The sequence below is a fragment of the Gadus macrocephalus genome, chromosome 15 (assembly GCF_031168955.1).
Source record: "Gadus macrocephalus chromosome 15, ASM3116895v1".
NCBI classification, from domain to species: domain Eukaryota; kingdom Metazoa; phylum Chordata; class Actinopteri; order Gadiformes; family Gadidae; genus Gadus; species Gadus macrocephalus.
In genome coordinates this window covers 13,416,189-13,439,727 of record NC_082396.1, presented here as the reverse complement: position 1 = coordinate 13,439,727, position 23,539 = coordinate 13,416,189, and the positions used below count along the sequence as shown (strand labels likewise).

The 23,539-nt window shown below is 44.4% G+C and overlaps 2 protein-coding genes across 4 annotated transcripts in view; one reads left to right on the top strand and one right to left on the bottom strand.

The window, feature by feature from the left end:
- Positions 1–8,503, top strand: part of vrk2 (VRK serine/threonine kinase 2) — a 15,457-nt gene extending 6,954 nt beyond the window's left edge. For all 3 annotated transcript variants that reach the window (XM_060072655.1, XM_060072656.1, XM_060072657.1), the window contains exons 9-15: positions 2,814–2,934; positions 3,312–3,370; positions 4,338–4,510; positions 6,191–6,325; positions 6,492–6,617; positions 7,091–7,270; positions 7,621–8,503. In XM_060072655.1, the coding sequence (XP_059928638.1) occupies positions 2,814–2,934; positions 3,312–3,370; positions 4,338–4,510; positions 6,191–6,325; positions 6,492–6,617; positions 7,091–7,270; positions 7,621–7,902 (1,076 nt within the window). In that variant the 3' untranslated portion in view covers positions 7,903–8,503. The remainder of the gene's footprint in view (positions 1–2,813; positions 2,935–3,311; positions 3,371–4,337; positions 4,511–6,190; positions 6,326–6,491; positions 6,618–7,090; positions 7,271–7,620) is intronic.
- fancl (FA complementation group L) lies at positions 7,546–23,539 on the bottom strand. Its single transcript, XM_060072658.1, has 14 exons — positions 23,231–23,539; positions 23,089–23,147; positions 22,814–22,874; positions 22,129–22,185; positions 21,694–21,791; positions 17,450–17,546; positions 16,094–16,162; positions 12,788–12,938; positions 12,472–12,555; positions 11,461–11,506; positions 10,697–10,778; positions 9,275–9,391; positions 8,783–8,854; positions 7,546–8,062 (listed from the first exon to the last, which is right to left on the bottom strand). Exons 1-14 carry the CDS (start codon positions 23,321–23,323, stop codon positions 8,027–8,029), a joined length of 1,122 nt encoding a protein of 373 aa, XP_059928641.1. The 5' UTR covers positions 23,324–23,539; the 3' UTR covers positions 7,546–8,026.

Sequence of the window (23,539 nt, the reverse complement as noted above, 5' to 3'; positions counted from 1 at the left end):
AGCACCGGTCCTGTAAACCATTGTTTTAGGATGGCAATCAAAAAACTATTGTTTGAATTTAAGTGGAGACACTAGAACACCTTTTATGCATTTATTGTTGTTGTCGGTTACATGGCATACGACTAGTTGGACCCCCAGTGAAGAGGGGCTTAGGTTGTTAGGTTATATGGGACGCTAATAAAACTGTGTAAAAGTCTTGATTCAAAACAATACTGAGGATATAGTTTTCACCCTGACTGCAGCTGTATGAACATAGCATTCAGCTTAGTTTTTGTTTTGGAATACTTGTATTCTTCTCGCCATGTTATCAAACCATTCATTCCTTCACCATCCCAGTGGTGCTGACCTAGAACTGCCTGTTTTCACACAAGAATTAATCTGTGAGATCCTATGAGATTCCTCATCATCAGGTTAGTCCTTCTCAATGGGCCGTGATTGTTTTTCTATACACCTTTGAAATCCTATGTTACAATATTTTTGAATGTTTCAACAAAAACACCTGCACAAGGCATAGAAGAACCCACTGGTTTCTTACCAACGGTGGAAACTTAAAATACACAACTTAGCAATTCAATCAGTGGTACTGTAGGTACATATCCTTGCATCCCCAGACGAATTGCAAACTGGAACATCTCTTTTAATTTCCGATTTCACCAACGGGCGCTCATGAAGCAATCGGATAAGGCTACAACCAATCATTGCAAACGAATGGGTGACGCATGAGGGACAAAGCAAAGACGTCTTTCTAATCAACAAAAACTTTTAAGTGCAGTCGTTCGTTCTTGTTTTAGTGAAATATACCAAATATACCAGGTTATTTAATACTGTCTCGATAGCGGAATCAGCAGACCGCTCTACAGCAGTGGCAGCCATCTTTGTTGTTTTTTTAAAATGCTTCTACAGTGTTCCTTTGCAATGTCAGCATATTTATCCCGCCTCATTTTAGATAAACGTGATGTCGGTCCATCTCATACTCATCATATTTCTGAATGGAGAGGGGAGCCAGACCTTATCTGCAGAGCAATTGAAACATGAGCTTGCGAGATACGACTGGTTCCCAGGCTAGTAGGTACGGACTCCAACCTCGTAATGTAATCCATTCCTCATGAGCGTCCACTGTGCGACTCCTTTAAAGAAGCTCATCAGCTGGGGGCTGAACGGTCGGTGGGGGATCAATTCTGGCCACTGCTCAGGGAAGAGATTTCCACCGTCTGACGAGCCTCGTCAATAGTTGATTTCTCCCGGGACACGCCGCAGCCGTTGTGGTAGTGAGCTCCCCCAAAAGTCTTTGGGCATGACCCCCCTTTAGGATAGACTTGGTATTGATGAACTGCACGCGTATATTCAGAAGCTTCCAGACCCACTATTGGCTAGATTATGAGAGAGGTGTCTGCACCTCCCACATCATCTGCTCCTGGTTATTTGATTCCTTTTCAGGGCTGATATTTCCGGCACTTCATGAGGCTTATTAGGGACATTCGAGGCTAGTGTTATCCAAAAGCCAACCAACCATGATGTAGAATCAATAAAGTCATCGCATTATGCGGTGCAGACTTGGAAAAGTGAACAGAGGTGTCTGCCGAAAGTGTACACAAAATGGAATACAACACAATCGTCTAATAATTACAGTTTTTCTCAGACACTTTGGTACATTTCTCATATCAGAATTCAATTCCTCAAAACTACCTGTTCAATCTTCACATCATTGTATCACTTGTGCACATCAAAAAAGCAGTTTCTCATTTCAAGTTGCAAATGCTTTGGTACGTCGATGCAAATGATTTTGTACAATTCTCTGCTCTTTCCTACATTATCAATTGCTTGTCATGTTGAACAAATGTATTGTAATGGTTCTCTATTGAGTTGTCTCACCCCCACAACATTTGGATATTAGTTCATTGTATAAGTCTTTACATGCAAAATGGTTGAACAAGTTGTCATAATATGTCAAGCATATTTCTATACATTTCCATTAGACTTTTTTTTCTAAATCTGTCATGAATTGGTAAACTCCTTCCAGGTGAATCGATTTCTCTAATGAAGGGAAATGTATGACGCAATAGATCAACCAACGATCAACCAGTTTACTGAAATAGCTCAAAGGTGCATCTCATGAAGATATTTGTGCACTGCATGTACAGTTTACCCTAAGGAGATTGTCCTACGTTCACATTTCTACTTTGCTTTTTTTCTTTTTGCTATGCAGTGCTGTCTTTTCCTTTCTGTACCGCAATGACATGGTCTGTCTTTGCGATACAGAAATTACAGTACAAACAGTAAAAGCGTGAATGTGAATTTTGTCCAGTCTCTTGCAATCAATCTCCCACATACACAAAGGTGTAACTTACAATTAACAGTAATTGTCTTCAAAACTTTAGCCATAGTTTACATCAGAACATCCCTCCAGAGCACACTGTTATATTGACAACATGACTCAACAATTTGAATGTCTTATCCGTAGACAATGACACAAGGACTTGTCATTCTGATGGCACTGACATGTTCATTGAAACATTTTTACTTTTGAGAGATGAACTAAGGATTTTGAGCAAGAGACTTTCTTTTGCAGGTAATCCATGGTGTTTTGCTATTTGTACGAATTGTTTTGAGAAATGCACTTACTGTTTTGCAAATGTTGAGGATGATTCGAGAAATGCACCAAAGCGACTGAGAAAAACTCTAAAAAAACATTGTTACAATGAAGGGCTTGTTGCCATCTTCATTAACTGCATTTACAGTGGTTCATCTTTTTCTGAGGAAGATGCAAGTTTTTATATCGTATATATATATATCATGTAACCCTCTCTCTGAAGCACCCTCTCGGCGCGGGGACCTCCAGGTGCTGGGGTTCTGTTTGCTCCACTGGCTGTGTGGCGTGCTGCCTTGGGACGGCATGCTGACCAACCCTGCCCAGGTCCAAGAAGCCAAGGCAAAGTAAGACAACTGATTGGGAAAAAGTCATATTTTCTTGGAGAGGTTTGCCTTTTCCTTTGCCTTCTTCAGACCTCTTGCTTGTCTTTAATTGCTGAAAATGTAACCAAAAACATTGAAATTTTCACTCGATGTACAGCAACGTATCTTTGCTTTCAAGGATGATAAGAATTTCAGGTGAAAAAACGTTAAAAGTGAAATCTCTGAGCTCTCTTCGAGCCCGTCGAAGGACCGGTTTCCTGGGCTTCAACTCAGCCCCACTTTCCAGAACGCATTCTTTCCATGTCAAAATATCTGCCTCCTTTCCCCCACCTCACTACTCCCCTCCTCTTTCCTTTGATGCTCCTTGACATTTTCTTAATTTTCCTTCCCTCTGTCAGACTGATGAATAATCTGCCTCGCTCGGTCCAGCAGCTGTCTGCTAGTGGATCATCTACGGGTAGGTGAAGATCTCTATGCTGCGTCCAATTGTTGAACTTGGACTGGTCTTTGTGAGGAGCGGGGGTTGGAGTGTTCAAGAGACTGGAGGTGTCTGCCAGATGGTTATAATGTACCTTCTGCAAAGCAATGACTTTGCAGATAGTTTGTCCTAAAATATTGTAGTATTATTAAATAAGACAGACATAGCGGTAGTGCTTGCTTGTGCTACTGACCGCACTGTGAGCACTTCTAATTGTATGGGCTCATTGTAAAGAACCAACAGACAAGACTCCTGTTTATTCTTTTTTTTTTTTTTTTTTTATTAAATGAAGTATGTCAAGGCGCAGGGAGCAGAGGAAATTCCAAAGACGAAAATAAATCCTGCGAAAGTCACCATGCGGTCAGCCTTTATTGATTCTGGTAGATCGGGTGGAATTCCAAAACAAATGTTCCACCACTCCAGACACCCTGTTGATATTAGCCTTCTTTTTTTTTTTTTTTGCAACGTTTTTCCGCAGTGCACCTATCCCCCCCCTTACCCCCTTCATAAAACCAGGCGAGGTCATGTGTTGAAGGCTCACTGTGTGATGTATGGTTGGCACCGCAGTGCTGATTCTCCAAGCCTCATGGTGACAGGGTCCCCGGGCTGCGTGCCACAGATAAGCCCCAGGGCATGCATCAACCCAGAGTGCATGTGTGCGCTGTGCACGCCATTACTGCACGCTATACGTGTTGTGGCGGCCCATGTGATGAATAGAGGTTCACTGTGCGATACACACACACACACACACACTAACACAATGTCCCCCCCCCCCCCCTATAAACAGCAACGCTTTGCCCCTCACTTCCTAGCTGTAACCGGACTGTCAGTACTTCAGGTAGATCACACTGGGGTTGATAACTTTGGTGAGGCACACATGTGCCAGTACTGCCGTCAGACTAGGAATATTCTGAGATTCTTCTCCTCCTCTCTTCCTCTTCTTAAGACGAGGTAGCGAGGTTGCTCCTGAACGTCAAATCCCTAGGGTACCAGCAGCGGCCAGACTACCAGATGCTCAGGGACCTGCTGGGCAGCGGCGTTCAGGGAAGGCTCGACTTCTCCAGGCCCCACGGACGCCCAGCAGCTGGGACCCTGGAGGATCCCCTTCCCCGGGGCAAGGTAGGACAACAAGGGGCCTGGGGGTCTGACTCGGCACCCGCTCTGCCCTCTTACTTCATCATTTACTACTGATTCATGCAACGCGTTTAGATGTGAAATCCATCTTTGAACCGTAGGTTATTTTTTGCCTGGATTAACACCAGGCAGAGGACTTTTTGCCACACCTGTTTATGGACAAAAACAGGTTTCCAACTTTTTCTTGTAACATAACGAACAGTATTGGGTCAACAAAGCTCATCAATGTCAGGGCAACGGGTGGTTCAGAAGCAATAACAACAAACGTGGCTGTCTTTATCAATGCAGTGAGATGAAACTAGCATTGCATGGAGATACCGATCACATGGGTGTCCTCGATATAAGTTCATAGCAAGGGTGATTCATTAGTCTTTGTCATCATATAACCAGGCAAACAAGTTACATCCAATGACATGTGATTCACAACATTCAGGTTGCGTCAGTTATCTCCACAACAAGAAACTATTTCACACACACACACACACACACACACACACACAGACACAGACACAGACACAGACAAGGGACTGAGCACTGACCCCTGGGTAAGCGCTAACAGGGAGAGGCCCTGCTTGGAGAGCAGTGGGGTTGTGAGCCTATGATCACTCCAGTCCTCCTCCAGTGACACGACCTCCCAGAGCCTTGCTGGTGCTGCCCCTCCAAACGCTCCCCGATCTGACAACTCCAATCACACAGAAACACTTTTGCGCAAGGGGCAAAAGGGATCGCTGCACGTCCTATAATTGTGCTCGTTTCTATTTTTTCTCCTCTTCGCTCCCGTGTCATTTAATTTCCATACTGGAGTGCTGGCCAGTTTGATCCCTTGTTAAACAGAAGTGGCCATTTACAGGTGGTTTAGCAAACAGGGGAGTAAATGTCACCGATGATAAAGGCCATTGAATGGCCGCTTCCAGCAAGTCATTCCGTCACAATAGTCGTGGAAATAAATTAGTTTTTATTTTGGTCAAACAGGGTCGGGGATAATCAAAAGCTGTGTTACACAGAAATTGGTCAAACTGATAAAGCAATTACATGTTGAGGTTGAAAGGTTTTTTTGAAATGACATCGTGTCATTCATTTGAAAGTTAAAACAGAAAAATACAGCAATCCTGGGCTTTCAAGGGAAAGTAAATATGCTTTTGTGGAGGACAATCCCACACTTTGATCAAATCGTCAATCTTCCGTTATTGCATTTTTGATGATATTGACTTGAAAAGAATTTGGATGTTATTGAGTTTCGGAGTAATTCTATTTCTGTGTGTAGGGGCAGAACACTCAATAAAAAAATTACTTGGGTCAAGAGAAAAGTGATCGAAAAGCGAGAAGAAAAAATATTGAAAAAGAAAGTGGAGCAAGACTGTCATAATCTGTTTAAATCATATAAATGACCACGCCATCAAAAACCAGCAGCTTGGCTCACCAGTTTTAACATCTCTGCAAAAATACTTATCCCACAGTTGTAGCCGGGCTCAGTCAGTATGCTGGCTTAGTATCAATCAGTTATACTTAGTATGTACTATCACAGGAATCTGTCAATAAGAAAACCGTACAGCCCTTAAATATTGTCTGTTAAGGGGGTACAGAGCATGGACAGAAGTTGTAAACTGAAAACATATATATAATGTGACCATATGAGACACATGAATAATACTGCTTTCCAAAAAGGTGGGAACATCAAAAAGACCACCCAAACCTGTGTCGTTGGATGAAGAAGAGGATGGTGCGAAAGGGGATGTGACGAAGACCAAACCAAGTGGGGTCAAACAAGGAACAGTTGCTAACAGCCCACGGACTGAACAAGTGAGGATCTATCCATTTCCCTTCAACTAATACTCTATGAAACAGGGGAAAGGAGAGAGAGGAGTCACTGGTTTCTCACCTATTCCGTCCCCTTACCCTGAACCAAGAAGTTTCTATATTTAGACAGAAAACCGCTAATGTTATGCAAAAACTTTTCCCCCAACAGAAGGGGAGGACCTCCAGAGGAACTTCGAAGCCTGAAGCCATGGAGCTGAAGGAGGAGGAGCTGGCAAGGAAGACCAAACCCATTCCCTCTCAATATCTAAGAGGACCACCAGCAAGTAGGCCTGAGGTATGACAACTGTAATTTAAGGACCCAATTATCAAAAGACTGAAGGCTGGGGAAGGGGAGTCAACACCTCAATTTAGACAGACATTTACATAATAATGGTGGAACCTTTGTCCAGCCTAACGGACAGGAATCCAACTTGCTAATGGCCTGGTTCATGGTTCAAACATCATAATCACCAATAATAGATACATATCCTGTGTAACTGTCAGTAGCCTGGCATTAAGGTGTCGCCTGATCTCACTCTAAAACGAGCAGTATCAACATTGAACAGCTTAATATACAGAGCTGCTATATTGATTACACTTGCTAGGTTCCAGATGTACTGACTGTTTATGGATAAGAAGAAAAATTCCAACAATTTTTTGGTACGCTATTCCTAAATAACAGAGAATGAAGCTTCTGACGGAATAACATGTTGCAGCATATTTGCGCAAAGGCTAATAGCTCACAATTACCACACGTTTTTGTGGCAGGCATCAGGAACAGCTGCGGTTAGGCGATCATCGAGAGCCAGGTCAGTGCCGGCTGGGTTTTATGAAGAAGATTATGAAAGTGAAGAGGACGAAGAGGACTGGGAGAAAGAGACCATTCCCATTGCTGCTTGCCACCTCAGAGGGCCCCCCATCGGCCCAAGACCAGAGCAGACATCTGCGGTGAGGCCAAGACGCTAGAAGACCCCGGCCGTCACAAAACATTACTGCCTAAAATCAGTATACCTCTGTACCCCTAGTGTATGTATTCCATTGTGTGTGTGTGGAGTTCTGTGAGAGTGAAAAAAAAGGTTGTCAATCAAAGACGGTTTGAATTTAAAACAAATAGTATTTCATATTTTAATATTTGAAGTTATTTAACCCACATAGATGCGAAGCAATACGTTCTCAACTAATTAAATTAATTGAAAAAAAACAAAAGAATGCTTTTGTATGACTATTATTAAACGTTGGAAAACATTGCGTCCATCAAAATGAACCGGAGTGTCAAACTGGTTATCTCAATTCAACAGACAACACTCCACACCGGAAGAAGGGCAGACGTCCGGTACGTCTGCACGAAACCCCTGACAGTGAGCACAGCCCGGAGGCACGTACACTTCCTCGATCCCCTCCCCCACGGAGGGGGGAGGGGCCGAGGCATCCTGGAGTGGGAGGAGCCATCTCCCAGGGTCCCCAGAGAGGAGCCCGGTGTCAATTTGATAGCGAGGACCATCTGGAGGAACATGTTTGTCTGCGGCACCGTTTTCGCAACCCTCTTTTTTATCTTAGTTTGTGTTGAGACACTGAGGTGACGCGCACAACCGTAATACAAATATGAATCACTAGAGCTGGATCGTGTGGGCCGTCCTGCCCGTGGCTCCCATGTAGTAATGTTGGTTGGAATGTGGTGGAAGACGGAAGAGGAATCCTCAAACCTCAGGATAGTGGTGCTGCCATCTTTACAGTGATTGGCTGAAACACAAGCAAAAACATAATTTTTGTTTGAGTAAAGGGTATCCTAACAAGAGGCTCTTTTATAAAACATCTGTAGTTGGATTTGTTGACACTGAAGACTACCCAATACATCGGAGCACAATGCCACTCTCAAGGTGCTGACAAACATGCGTTTAACGGTGCATCACTCTCAGCTGAAAGGGTTGACAAAACAGTTATTGAGGTATGCATGGTGCGCAGGGCACACTCACAAAGAGACTGTCACTATTCTATATGCCAGTGTTCATCGACCAGTTTTGTACTGCAGGTAGCACGTAGGATGTCATTCTTGAAACATACTTTACTTACAATATTAGAAAAATAAGGGAGTCGTTTTTCATAGTGATGTCTTCCATTCATGTTTCGTATGGATTTGTGTTTGCAAAATAAACACACTTGCAGCATTAGCATTTCTTTCAACAGTTTTCCACTGACCATGGCCTTTTTAACCGTAAAAATAATTGAGTGAAATGCTTGCACTCTAGGCTCCACCACTGTATGTGTATTTATGTAATCCTTACAAAATGCATATAAGGTGGTCTGCGAAAAGGTCTTGATGACAATTTAGTGATACAGCTTATGTCAAAGGTCAGGATCCACTGCCATATGCAGTATACAAAGCAGGTGAGTTCATTAGCCAAAGAATATGTTGAAGGCCACTGTTGACCCAATAATACGAGCAAAGATGTTGGATCATACCTTGCTGCAGTATGGACACTCGCCAAACACCACACTGAAGCTCTGCCTGCTGGATGGCAGTGCACGCAGCCACTTGTGGAGAAGGAGAGAACGGAAGAATATTCCTGTGTATACATACTTTATATGTTTCTTATACGTGCTTGGAAAAGAATTAGGGACATATTGTTGTCTATTTGTAATGGTTATGTGATCATTCAAAGAAGGTCTTCTGATCGGTCAACCTCTTTCAGTTTATCCATTCTACCTGAGGAGAAAGAAAAAGTCTATCGCATTGATGGTGGTGATTGGTGGCAATCTCTGACCTCACATTTTTGGATATGCAAGATCATTTATCATATCTTGGTGTATGGGCCAAAGATATCTGGCCGTTATTGTATTCAGGCGGTGCCTTATTAACATCTTCCCAATGGAACACATTAGTACAGATATTATGTAATGAGACAGACTTGCAGATCATCCAGTGTATGTGTGTGCGCGTTGGCGTGTACATACCTCATACAGACAGGCCTGGTGGAAGGGTTGGCCGCAGCGCGGGTCGTTGCACACCTGATCCGGGATGGCGGTCTCCAGTCGATAGGCATAACAGATGCCACACTCTGCGCTGAAGCTCTGCACACACAGGAGCACGTAACGCATGATATCGCTGACACCACCCCTCAGCCGTCAATTATGAGGGCCGCATGTTTTTTTTTTTTTTTATCCGAAAAACAAGAAAACGAAGAAAAGGTGACGGCAAAAAGGGCGCATCAGCAGTTATGTTCTTCGCTGTTTGTATTTCACACACACAAATTGTAATTTTAGAAAGGACTTCTGCATAGCTGAGCCTAGAAGTGTTTGATTTACTTACATCAGTTCCGGTTTTCCTTGAAAGCCCATTTTAGTGCCATTAGAGCTGAACCTTAAAGTGTGTCCTAAAGATGTGTGAATAAAAATCATTCTTACGGAGACTAATGTAATTGATTTTGCAGCAGCTTTGAACGTTCACCCGTGGTCATGTGTGGGGAACCTACTCAACGCATTAGAACAGTGTTTGAGTTGAAACTCTGGCCTCTGTCAGGGACGGCTTCACCAAGTTACGCCCCACTCCTCAAATTCCCCCCTCGAAGAATCATCCTTATGCCACCTTTTCTCTCTCCTGGCTCACACTCTCCCCTTCCCCCCACCCCCTCCCTCCTCTCTCTGCCTTCGTTTGCACTTTTCATAATGAGAAGATAATTTTTTTTATTCTCCAAGTGATATCAATTAAGAGAAAGGATGTCAGGTAAAAAAAAAAAAGCATTATATGATATTCAACATCTGGTCAAGTCTACTTTTCCATGCTTCTCGGAATGTTAATGAAGCTGAAGCATTAATCACTCTGGCGACAGCAGATAAACACCAAGCCCTTTTCAACCCATCCGCAGAGGCAGGAAGGGGAGCGAGGAGGGTGTGTGTCGGTGTGTGTATGCATTTTGATAAATGGTTTGGTGTGATAAAAGCGATCTTGATAGTGGTGTGGATTCTGCCATCTTCTGGTTATTCTAATGATCCTCTCTTTATACAACCCAATTAAAAAGGAGGATGTCCCAGCTCTCAACATACAAATATGATTTAGTTAAATATAAATAAAGCAATTGACAACCAAAAAAGCAGCTGTAGGTCCACGCCGGGTAAAGGCGGAGGGGGGTGGAGTACCTTCCAGCTAAAACCAGGCAAACGAGCAGGGGTACATACACACAAACACACGCTAGTACACAGTCCAAGCCAGGAATCATCATCATACAGCAAACAAGACGGAAGTGAAGAGAGAGGGTGTGTGTGTGTGTGTGTGTGTGTGTGTGTGTGTGTGTGTGTGTGTGTGTGTGTGTGTGTGTGTGTGTGTGTGTGTGTGTGTGTGTGTGTGTGTGTGTGTGTGTGTGTGTGTGTGTGTCATACAGATTTTTCGTGGGTGGCAGGTGACGGGAATTCTATCTCCAAAACATCCTGGAGGTTGTGCAAGACGCTGGAGCCCGGGTTCCTGTCAGCAGAGCAGAGACAGCTCCTTCACACACACTAATTAAACACATGCAAATGAAGCCTGCAGAGACACTGCGGCATGATTAGGAGCACTTCACCATTGGTTTATGAAAGACAAAAAATAAATAAAACACATGATATATATATATATATCAATAATATATATGTGTGTATTTCTATATATTCACAAAGACAAATGTTTTTGTTGTGTGAGTGTGTTTTTTTGGAACAATGGAATATAATCTAAAAGGAAGCCTTGTTCCTTCCCATCAGCATACCAGTTCCTGGTTTGACACCAGGAACTGGTCTTTCGGTTATTTTAAGACTACCACTGCAAATAGAAAATATATATACAAACAACCAAAACGTCAAAAATGGCAGCAGTGCTAACTCTGAAGGATCCTGAGATGAAGATTTGCAGGATTTGCGGATTTGCATTTTGCCTGGTGAGATTTTGAGGCGTCTCAACCTCATTGAGAAACAAATGGTCATGGTCTATGTGTCATGCAGCATGCCTGTTCGGAGAACAGAAAGAACGCCCTAAGGTACTGGTGGACCTCTTTCTTCGCCTGTGCTAATGTTTTCTATTCGTCTTTTTCCTTAAATAATGAACAGCAATGAGCAACGAGGACACCGATTCGAGGAAGGCGTCACGAGTAGCCACTCGGACGCTGACTGCTCACCACATGTGCATGTTGGCGTTCAGCTTGTTCCGAAGAGGGGTCACCACTGCAACACAGACAGACATATGACACTAAGTGAACTGCATTATGTTTTCAATACATTTACTGCAGGGCAGTCCTGAAGAAAACACGCGCGCGAGCACACACACACACACACACACACACACACACACACACACACACACACACACACACACACACACACCTTGAGGTTAGTTTTGATGATACTGTACGCATGTGTGATTTGACGGTGGTCCAGTTCACTATGCCACTCAGAAGGCAGAACATCCATTACATTGTCCATGCCACAGGGGAGGGTGTATTTGTCTGTGTGTGTGTGTGTGTGTCTGTGTGTGCACGGTCCTTTCTCCTCTTATTTATTATTCGTACATGCAGAAAGATATATTTCGCACAACACCTTGTATTTGAGGGGTTCTCGCCAGCCTCCCGTCTTGGAGGCTGAAGTCTTTCTGTGTATGTGTGTGTTAATATCCTTTGGAGATGCATTGCTAGGCAACTGCCTTGGAGTTGTGCAGCATCCACATTGTCTGACCTTGGGCTTCACAGAAACAATTGTCAGCAATTGACAGGGGCTTGGATAGAGCCACCCCCCCAGCCACTGCCCATTCGCCCTAAGAAATGAAAATGAAGCCAATAAATTTGCCTGGCTTTGGACTCCACCCGGCTTGTGTGAGTGAACACACGTCTGCCTGGAAGCAATTTCTCTGACATGGACACACCTGGAAAGATGTGACTAAACCATAGAGGATTCATCTGCCCCCCTCCCTACAGCCACGTTACTTCAAAGTTCCTGCCCTTTCCTCTCAAGATAATCTCCAAATGAAAATCCTAGATTTAGATTATAAATATATACATCATGCGACATACAGGACAAACAGATGAACACACGAGATTGTTAAAAGATGGCCTTTACTTCCTAGCTCCATCCAATATCAATCGACTACATAGTTGAAATTGGATGCTTTCAGGTTCTTCCCACATGCTACCCACCATGTTCGGCTCCCAGCAGACAGCACTCTGGTAGCATTTTGGGGTGTCTGGGATTCACATCCACCCGGATAGACACGTTGCTCCCTGAAAAGAAAAAAAGGACATTTCGATGTATTTAATTAAAAGGATGTCGCCTCACATCCTTTCATTGGTTTCATCTTTTTGTAACTGGATTTCTGATATAATCTACATTTTAGCCAAGATCTGAGTAATCATCTTGAAGTTTATCAGCAGATAAGTGGGACAGTGTGTGTGTGTGTGTGTGTGTGTGTGTGTGTGTGTGTGTGTGTGTGTGTGTGTGTGTGTGTGTGTGTACCAATTGCGATCCTCCTCATGGTGTCAGCCCTGCTTGGTCTCTCTGGCTCCAGGACCCAGGTCCTACGGTCAATCTCGTCCAGCACCTCCCAGAACTCTGCCAGGGATTCCAGGACCAGCATGAACTGGCTGTGGAGCTTCTCCAGTGTGCTCTGCCAAACCACATCACATTAGACCAAACCTTCTGAGTCTGGGTTTTTTGATGAGAATCGATTGGTTGTGGTCAGAGTAAACTCAAAAAGGCACCATGTAAATAAACAAAATTCATTTGTGTTAGTAGTATACTCACTGTCTGATTGAAGTTCAGCAGATAGTGAGTATAAGGGGGATTTAAAAGTGGCAAAATAATCAACATTTGTTTATTTGAGTTTTGTATTAAATTATGCCAATATGCCAGTAGATTGTAAACATACTATCCTAAATATACATATTTCTTTCCATCCTAAGTAAACTCCAGTAGACCCAGGTTATTGACAATATTTTGACAAATGTATTGTGCTAGCGTAACCTTACCTCCAACAGCAAATCTTATACGGTGCTCTTTAAAATACTTTATGGGCAACATTACGAGAAAACAACATAAACAAGCAAAAGCCACTTTCATTGCCAGTAATAATTTCACTGTCTGTTTAATTAGTTTTGTTTACTCCGTATGCACTGGGAAATGCTAATCTCTGAGTTTGATATTTTTTCATATGCACACACCTTTCAAGGCCTTATTGGACGTCAAATTGGATCCATTTGAAATCGGGTTGATTGTCAGATTTCGAGGGCTTATTCCTTTTATTTTTTAACCAACTGGTCATCCGCACAGATACAGAGGGACACACACACACACACACACACACACACTAACTAGGAGAAGAAACAGGGAGAAAGAGAGGAAGGGTGAAGGGAAATAAAGATGGGAGCGAGGAGAGAGATAAAAATAAAAAAATAAACCAAAAATTATGGGTCATTGTGCCGGCACAGTGCACACAATTAAGCATCGGCCAGGTGTGAGAGCCTCAGCAATTACAGCCCAATTAATGCCAGTGGCATGATTATGGTTACAGCGCCGGATAACGATGCTAGGTCTGGCTTGGAAAAAAGAAATGAGTGTGTATGTTATGGTGGTGATGGTGGGGAAGGGGGAGGGGGATTTGCAGAGAGTTTGTAATTGAATTCCTGCAGTTTCTGCAACGTTGAGAGTACATGGTGGGGGCCAAAAGAGGGGGTGAAGGAAGGGAGGGCATCTCGGCAGAGAATGTAAAGAGCTACTTATGTCTCAATCAGGCCTTTCCTCCTGGTCTTTAGTTCAGCCCAACTAGCGGCCTCGGGCACTGAGTACATTTTTTCCCTTTCTAGCACGCTATGTATTTTTGTGCCCTGAGGCTGCAAAACAAACGACACAGATAAACACAACCCAACCCAACTGGATGTCTGTCGATAATTAATTAATGACCGGAGCAACGCACCATGGGCTGATGGGCTTCAACTTCCCGTGATGTGAAATGTTGTCCACTTCAAACCGAGCCGGACCTTCGATGTCCATTCAGAAGGGAACTACAGGGGCATAGGGGTGAGCCTATCTTCTTGTCAGGCCTAATGAGGGGCTTTGAGGTGTGCAGCATGGCCAATGTTTGTATTTATCCCTATGTCTCTATTGTGAAACGAATGTGCAGAGGTACAAACCAATAGTTAGTACCTACCTATGGTACCGAGCTAATTATGAATGGCTGAATGAATGATGCCATTTATGTCTTCAGGCACAACCTTGATATCTTGCTATCTTTTATTGCATGTTGTTGTGGTTGTTGTTGTTTTACTGTACAATTGTACGGTTCTGCTGTTGTGGGGTTTGGTCATTTGTCTTGCATTCAGGACTAACACAGACAGAAAGACACTGACAAACAGGCAGACACACACAAAGATTGAATAGACCACTGCATACACATCTAACAATTATTTTTTTTTAACAAATGCAAACACACAACAACATACAAAGGGTGTTGATGGTTGTAGTGTGTCGTTGCTCGGCCAGACTTTAATGCAAACATCAATCGACGTGTTGGCATACTGTATGCCCACTCACAATCACTCACTCACATGTACTCATTGCTGGTGCCTCTCTCACCCGCTCGTTCCCTTTGACATATTTCATCATGTCACGCACACCCCAAACATTCCAATAATGAATATGTTTTTTTTTGTTGTTTTGATTTAATTTAAATCACTTTATAAAAAAAGATTTTTTGCCCATTGGGTCAGTGTAAATAAGGTTTCATTTGCACACCCAAACATACAGACAGTCACACATACATTCACACGCATGCACAGATACCCCGGTTTGTTTTTCTTGTCCTTCCATTTCCACATAAATACACAGAGTGGCACGTTTTAGCCCTGCTACGGAGCAGGCAATAATTACTCATTCAAATGAACATGTCAGCAACACTGCCGACAGACAGGCCCCACCCTCCCCCTGCACACACACACAACCCCGGCGCACACTCACCCCATGCACGCAGATACACACAGAGACACACACACACGCACACAGACACACACACACACTTCCCATTCCTTACCCTCCTCCCCCAACCTCCTACAACCACATGCACAGGCACCAACACAGACATGCACCATTAAGTGTGTTAAATACACACACACACTTACAAACACAAACACACACAAATTCAAAAACCAAAAAGGCATGAACACTCACACTTTCACTCACACACACACACACACACACACACACACACACACTGGATGTTGCATTGTGGGGGAGATCCATCAGCGGCCCAGCAGGCAGACAGGCTCCATACGGCAGCACTGTTCTGAGCTGGTACTCACTGTAGGCCTGACATGTATCACACATGTGTGCACACACATGCTCACGCACACACACACACACACACACACACACACACACACACACACACACACACACACACACACACACACACACACACACACACACACACACACACACACACACACACACACACACACACACACACACATTAGCATCTCCACCAGCAAAATCATTGTCTAAATGCTCTCTTCTGCAACTCTGGCTCTCTCCTTTTCATGAAGGCCACCCCCCATCCCCCCCCTACCCGAAGTGTTGTGCGTAGTGGCCCATTGCTCTGCGAGATTATAATAAATGAAACAAACAATTGGGAGGGATCATTAGGAAGGGGGGAGTGTGTGTGTGTGTGTGTGTGTGTGTGTGTGTGTGTGTGTGTGTGTGTGTGTGTGTGTGTGTGTGTGTGTGTGTGTGTGTGTGTGTGTGTGTGTGTGTGTGCGTGTGTGCGTGTACCTGCGGTGTCCAAGCCATGTCCAAGGGAACTGGCACGTCAGCCGAGCATTCTGGACTCTCTTCTGGGTGCTGAGGGAAGTAAACAAATGCAAAAGATTGATGTCTTTAACATATTGTTTTCCCCAAGCTTCTTCAGTCAGTTAGTCAGACAATTAATTGGGGCAGTGCACTACGCTTCTAGATTTTTCAACACAAATATCCTTACAATGAATTAAAATGATGTGTTTCACATTACTTTACATGCCAACATACTGTACTTGTGTACAATTATTTTAAAGGCATGAACTTTGATGCTACAACGGCCATCTCAGCTCTCCACATCTCAACTTCCAGCAACTTGTCTTAAGTGGTACAATCAGGATGCCAGATGCCTCACCTTCCTCTTTGTGTGTGTGTGTGTGTGTGTTCTGGCATTCCCCAGCTTGTTTTCCCCGCAGGGGGTTTGGAGGCAGCTCTGGGAGTTTCACATCCCTGATGCCAGAGAAGGTGCGTGCTCAGGACACTTGGGGATAGGTAGGCCTCCCCGTCTTCTCATGTGGGCACAGCTTTTATTTATTTATTTTAATTGTCAGTGTGTGTGTGTGTGGGGGGGGGGGGCTCCCGTCTGCTTACCCACAACGCCTGGGAATGTGACCTTCAACAACTGCAGCTCTTGCAGCTTAGTGCCACTGAGGGCTGCCTTTGGAAAACAAACTTTAACGGCAAAAGCGTTCTCGAATGAATGCAAATGGTTTGGAGGTATACGGCCTTTAATGATTTTATGGTTCATCAAACTGTCCAGAAACATTTCCCACTTTTTAAAAGGGGACGAGCTTTATCAAAAAACTGAGGAAAAGCAATTTACTCTGAAGGGGTCTTGACTTCTATTTTGTTTATCCAAACACTGAATTTTTTTTATCCATTCACTTTACTAGAAGAGCCCCGGGGCTTGTCTTCATCTGGCATATTTCTGGTGCTTCATCAAACTACACAGAGGAGGCTCCTGTAGCGACAGATATTGCAGATTTGATGTCCGCTGAGGACGGCGGAGAGCGTTCCATCACGCTGCAGTCCACATTGAGCGGTTTTATCCTCGCTGCATCTCGGGACACAGCAGGGTTTTATCGTACTCTCCTACGCACTTGCTCTCCCGTTTTGGCCCAGATTTACTGACGATGGAGACGTCCGTCGGCCCGCCACTCAACCACCTCACAAGATGTGACCCCTCAGCTTGGACTGATAGTGAGTCAACCCCCAACTGGGAATGTGTTGCATTTGTGCAACAATTGAGCTGGGGCCCGAGAAGCCTTTTGATGTGTGTGAGTGTGTATGTGCGTGCATGTTTGTGTGTGCGTGCAGAGTGAGTCATTGTCTTACCTTGGCCTTGAGTTTAACTGTGAGTATGTGCTCCCGCTCCGAAGAGTCGCCGGCTTTCAATCTCAGCGTACGGAACTCGGAGTCTATGAAAAGCAACCTCAAGACGCGCACACACGTGTACACACACACACACACACACACACACACACACCACAAAAACGCAATAAATCCACACCCTAAATCTCGCGGCGGACACAGGGGTGTACATGCAATATTGTGAGATGACAGGAGCTATCAGGAGCCGTTAATCATGTCTTCGCGGGGCAGTTTGAGACGCCACGCCGGGCTCCTGGATTTACAGCCGCCCTGTAGTGGATGCTGGAATCAGCCTGAGTACTTTGACTTATATGTGCAAATGCGACGCGACCAGGCCTGCCGCCACTTTGACGGTTCATTTTTTGCGTTTCGAGTATGTGGGGGAGGAGCTGTGGGGGGGGAGGGGGGGGGGGGGGGTCGTTATCTGCAGTCGTATTATTTTTCCATTAAAGATGGACACGTCACATTCTGCAATTTGACCGAAAGAACAGATGTTGTTTTAGTGCAATGGCTTGCAATGTCGTTTGGAAATAAAGGACGCATCGGTAATAACCAATAACCCCCCCGCCCAGCATTAATAATGACTTCATGGTTACGTCAGCTGTGTTACTATACCCGGTGGCTTTGGATCCACGTCTTCAAAGGACAAACAAACACTTAGAATGATGATGACCTTTATTTATTGAGTCCAGCAGAAAGCTTGTGACTAAAGTTTCTTACATAAAATGCAGTCTGCCTGAGGGGCAGCATGAGAAAGCCCCGAATAAGATAAGGCTCGTTGTGTAAGAGGGGCTTGAGACAATGGCTGGATCAAGTGGTTCCCAAACTTTATTTTTTTTTGATCAGGTCCCTCCTGTCAAAAAGCCCCTCCCCAGGGTTTTTCCTCCTTCTCTCAATTTTCCCTTCCATCTCATCTCAACTGGAGGGAAACACTGTGTTTTATTTGAAGCCCCTTGACGGCATACAACACTTTCTCTTCCATGCATCATCAACCATTGAGTCAGCTTGCAGATGCTTTTATCCAAAGTGACTTAAAGTGAATTAAGTGATTATTATAATTTTTTTCCCCACAATGTTCAGGTAGGGGTTAGGCATCGCGCACAGGGATGCCGACAGGTAGATTCCTCCCTAGACTAGGTCCTCATGTCATCTAAATAAATCGGGCACCGGTAAAAAGAGGAACCTTTGCGATGCATATTGCAGTGGCTGAGCCTCCCGTCGTGAACAACTTCAAATCGACTAGTGTAACAAACCCACTGTCGCCATCATCATCGCTGTCAGCAGATCGCTGATCCCGACATCTCCTTCCCATATGGGGCAGTGGCAGATACATTTCCCCTCCCGCACGGATACCGCCACACCCCTAATCTCCCACATCTGCGTTTTGTGATCTCACACACACACACACACTTTCCCGTGCCACAATTTGTAAGATGCGATGATAAAGTGGAATTGCTTATCAGTCCTGTAGCAGGCCTATGTGACTATTGAGGAGTTTCCTCAAATATGATGGCAAAGACAAGTCTGTGACCGTTAAGGAATACATTACTTGTACATCTTTCACACATAACAGGATAGAGAAATATACTGGGCTCCTTGAGAGAGGACTATCTACAACCTATTGCCCTCCTCCCGACTGATTTAACCATTTCTATGATTTCTCTACAGTATCTTTTATTAAAAGGTATAGTGGCCGGGTCAATCAGACGATCAGCCTCGGACCAACGTAAAGTTCTTCAAATTAGTAACAGTGGCAAAACAAAAGCTTCCTCACTGCATCTTCCATACATCATCTTTTCCCCTGTGACACGGTTCCATCTGCACTCCTCGAGGGGTCTCCTGCCCAGGGAGGCAGGGGTTCGGTGCAGGCCCCTCCCCCCTCTCTGCCATGATTAAAACAGCGTGAGAGTGGGATGACCTGCTGGGAAGACTGATGAGAGCATCCTATTTGCAACTCCGCAAGCCAACCGCATTGCACGCAGACGCCACACATCAGCACGCATCCTGGCACCACAGAATGCACATCTGTGATTGGCTATATCTGTCTGTGTGTGCCGTGTGTGTATGTGTGTGGTTGTGTGGTTGTGTGTGTGTGTTAGAATGGAACTTAGTTGAGCGACTAATTTGACGGTGATATAGGGCAGTGGTTTCTAAACTGTGGGTCACGTCCCACCGGCATCCAATTAGATCAATGTGATAGCGGTTATTAATGTTAGAGGTTCACTAAAAGCAGTGATCGAGGAAATAGCGAAAGCAGAGGGCACCAGGCACATACACAAGCATTGGTACAACTTGAAAAACTTTGGTCCAATGTTCATTCACAATCCCTTAAAAACGTATTTTGAGAGTACAGAACGTAGAACGTGGAACCTTCTCCACTGACACCAATGCTTTTCATTACTGTTTGCTGCTCGGATGACCACACACTGCCTCTTTAAAGGGTCTCACTCACTGCGAGAGTGGGACCAAGCCTCATACTTAGGACATGATGGAGGTGAAGGGTCACACAGTAAACTCCAGTAGTGATCTACTCGACCTCATTCCCCATTAATTAACCCATGATCTCTTCTTCCCCAATCAACAGAGATGACCACTCTGACACACAGAGGGCTTGGGTGCAACATAAATCCAGATAGGGGAAAGGGAGGGAGGGAGGGAGGGAGAGAGGGAGAGCAAAAAAGAAATGAGCTTCTCACTTTACCTGGTCCCAATCAACTAACGAGAATTACCGCTCTAAACCCCTGGCGGCCATTAACGTCGCCCATGCCAATTAAGTCACTAAACGAATCTCGAGTGCTTTGGAGAGACTGGGGCCCAGCGTGTATAATACCTTGTCGTTGTAACATGACATGGAAACAACGCAGCATACCTTTACCAACCGCCCCCCCACCACCGCCATCACTATCCGCACTCTCCTATTAAAACCAAAGACTCTTCAATTAGAGCAATTTGCATTTTTTGCTAATAAGATAATTGCGGGTTGTGGTCATTAATACGGGGGAAAGTGGAAAATGAGCACTGCAGATGAGCTTAATCCGTGCTGGGGGAGAACAGATCAGATGACAGACCAGATCTGCAGCACACCCACCCTTCTCAGCCCCATTCCCCCCCCAGCCCCAAGGGAGGTGGGGTGACGGCATTAGCCGCCGCGCGTGGGCTCAGCGTTATTAAATGTGACCTGGATTTAACTATAACTCAATAACTAAAAATAAGTAAGTCGTTAGAAGAGTGGCGCTGAGAAATGTGGAGCAAACGCCACTGCCGTCCCCGCCACGGCAACGCCTGAGGGCGGGCTGTGGAACCAGGCGATTAGCCACGGCACGCATGCTAAAGCTATTCCGCTCAAGTTCTGTTTTTTCTTTCAATCTTTCTGAAGATATGAAAAAAATACTTTTTTCCCCCCTTCCCGCAAATCCCACCGACCATGGTAAAGGGGCTACAGAGATGGCGAGACACCACCTGGAAACAAGAACACTCAAGGAAAACTAAAGGATCTTCATCCTTTTTTAGGATATAATTATCCGATAATACATTGTTTTTCTACTTTCACTCCGATCCAATATAACTGAATTGCTGGTGGATGTTGTGACAAAACATATCAACAAGAATACTTTTGAAACGCATTAAGGTCACTGCATGTTCTACGCGTCACCGTGACAACGGATCGGTAAATCAGTGTGCTATAAACTACATTGGCCTGACACAGCGAGGATTGTATTTCAACCAAAAGCAGGGCAGACGCATCGTGAAGTAGTCGATTCAATGTAACAATAACAGTAATAATAATGGTTATAGTAACTATAATAACAGCAGGCTGCCCTTTCAAAATCTCTAGCGGCATTGACCGACTTAGAGGCTCATTAGGTAATGGCAGCTTTGGATTTAGGGCTGGGCAGTAATTCAATATTCTGTCCAAACCGATATTGGTCGTGAGGTACGGATTTACTGAATGTGACACCCGGTTAAGTAGACACAATCAATTATTGAAGAAAGATATAACCTTAAAATGATCAACAGATGAGAAAACATGACAGATAAAGGCAAAAAAAACTGTTTTTGTGTGACAGCCCAACTCAAACCATTTCAATCTCGTCAGCTGGACTGCAAAAGGGGAAAGTTGAATTCATACCACTATTTCATGATAATATTTAGCCGGTTAAACAGTTCATTGCTTTGACACTTTACATTCCTTGCTTGAACACACTTACTTGTCCCAGCCCAGCATCTCCATCTCCGTAATGAGCTGTGAGTAATACTGGGGAGGTGGGATGGAGAGGCTCTCCGGACGGCCCCTCAACGCCACCTCCTGCAAGATCACACAGACTGGGTAATGCACCTCAAGGTATTGTTGCCAATGTCTGCAGGGGAATTTCTGACAACAGAAAATGTAAACACGAAGGTGACCGTAACGTGATGCCCTTGTGCGTCGTGCGTACACACACACACACACACACACACACACTATTACATTTAGTTTCTTTTTCCTTCCATCAACCTGATGAGAGAGAGACACGGTGCAGCTCCACTGCTCACAGAAGAGGGCTGTTGATAACGCCTGGGAGGCAGCCATTACTTCCCTATGATATGATAGGCTAACAATGTCAGCGCTAAAGTGAGAACGGCAGACACGCTATGCTCCTTACCAAGACGGTCTTGAACTCCAGAATGAAACTGACAAGATTGTCCGAGTGTTGAAGCCTCTATAAGGAGTCAAATGAAAGAGAGGTGGAGAGAGAGAGGTGGAGAGGGAAAAGGCATCATTGAATGAGAAGATAATGAATTGATGGTGGCGTGCTCTCCCCGCCCCCCTTTTCTTTTTCTCCAGCCATTCAAATCAAACACTGTGTTTGTGATTAATGTGGGCTGCCACCAGCCTTAATAATTAATAATAGCTTAAAGGGTGTGAAAATAATGAACTTTGCTGCCCGGGGTGAAATATCAATCTCATCCAAATAACCCTGAGGGGCCACATAACAAATAGGGACATTTTCCAGGCAATGTTAATTAAACAGTGGAAAAAATATATTATTTTTTTCCAAGAGCGAGGCAGACCTGATGCGTAACAGATAGAAGAATAATGAGGTGAGTTCGAACGCAGCAATCAGGTTCAAAAACTTGATAAAAAAGTGATTCCCATAGGGCACGGTAGTAGTAGTATTAAGTTTGTCGGTTGTCACACACACACACACACACACACACACACACATCACCCAGATCCACATCTGAGATACAATACAATAGTATGTCAAAGCATCACACAAGCACACGTTTAGGCAAGATAAGGGAATATATATAGAAACCACAAGTCCGTTTAAAATAAAACCTGACCTGCTTTACTATGTGCTGGTATCCACGGAGCAGATGTTTCAGCTGCCAACAGCAGTGGAGCCTGCACAGAAGAAGGTTAGACGTCCATGTAACTGCAGAACAGCGTTACAGTATCCGGTGCAGTTGTGACATTTAATAAAGGCATTGGACGGCTGTCCATGAAAGACCTTCAAGAGATGGGCCTGCTAGTGATAAAATAATAAAAGTAGAATCTCCCGACAAATATGGCTGGATTATTTTGGTAATATGATGAATAAAATAAGAAGTGCGTATACTTTGCCCGTTTGAGTTGAAGGTCAGAAGGCAGCCCGATCCTCAGTCTGAAGTCTCTTTCCTAAACAGGGTACAACAAGCGTTCAGTGGTCACGTAGTATGAATTTATTGACAAGTAGAACATCGTTTAGTAAGAATAGTTACCTGGACCGTGACAAAGCCGTCATACATGGTCTTGTCCTTGTTGAGTGGTAGAAGAATAGGACTCTCGTTGACCAGTGAACTAACGTTAGCCATCCTGACTCTTCCTTATCTGGGGCTCACCAGCTTACAAACTACGCATGTACGGTGGCTACAAGTCACTTAGTCTCCACTAAAGGGCCACCTCGATGTAACGAACCATTAGTTTGTATGATTTTTTGGGGTGTTTTATAAACGTTTTATAAACTTGCTTCATGAAATCGGTCCATTCGGTCCCGCGGATAATAACAAACCAACTCCGTCACGCGGAGG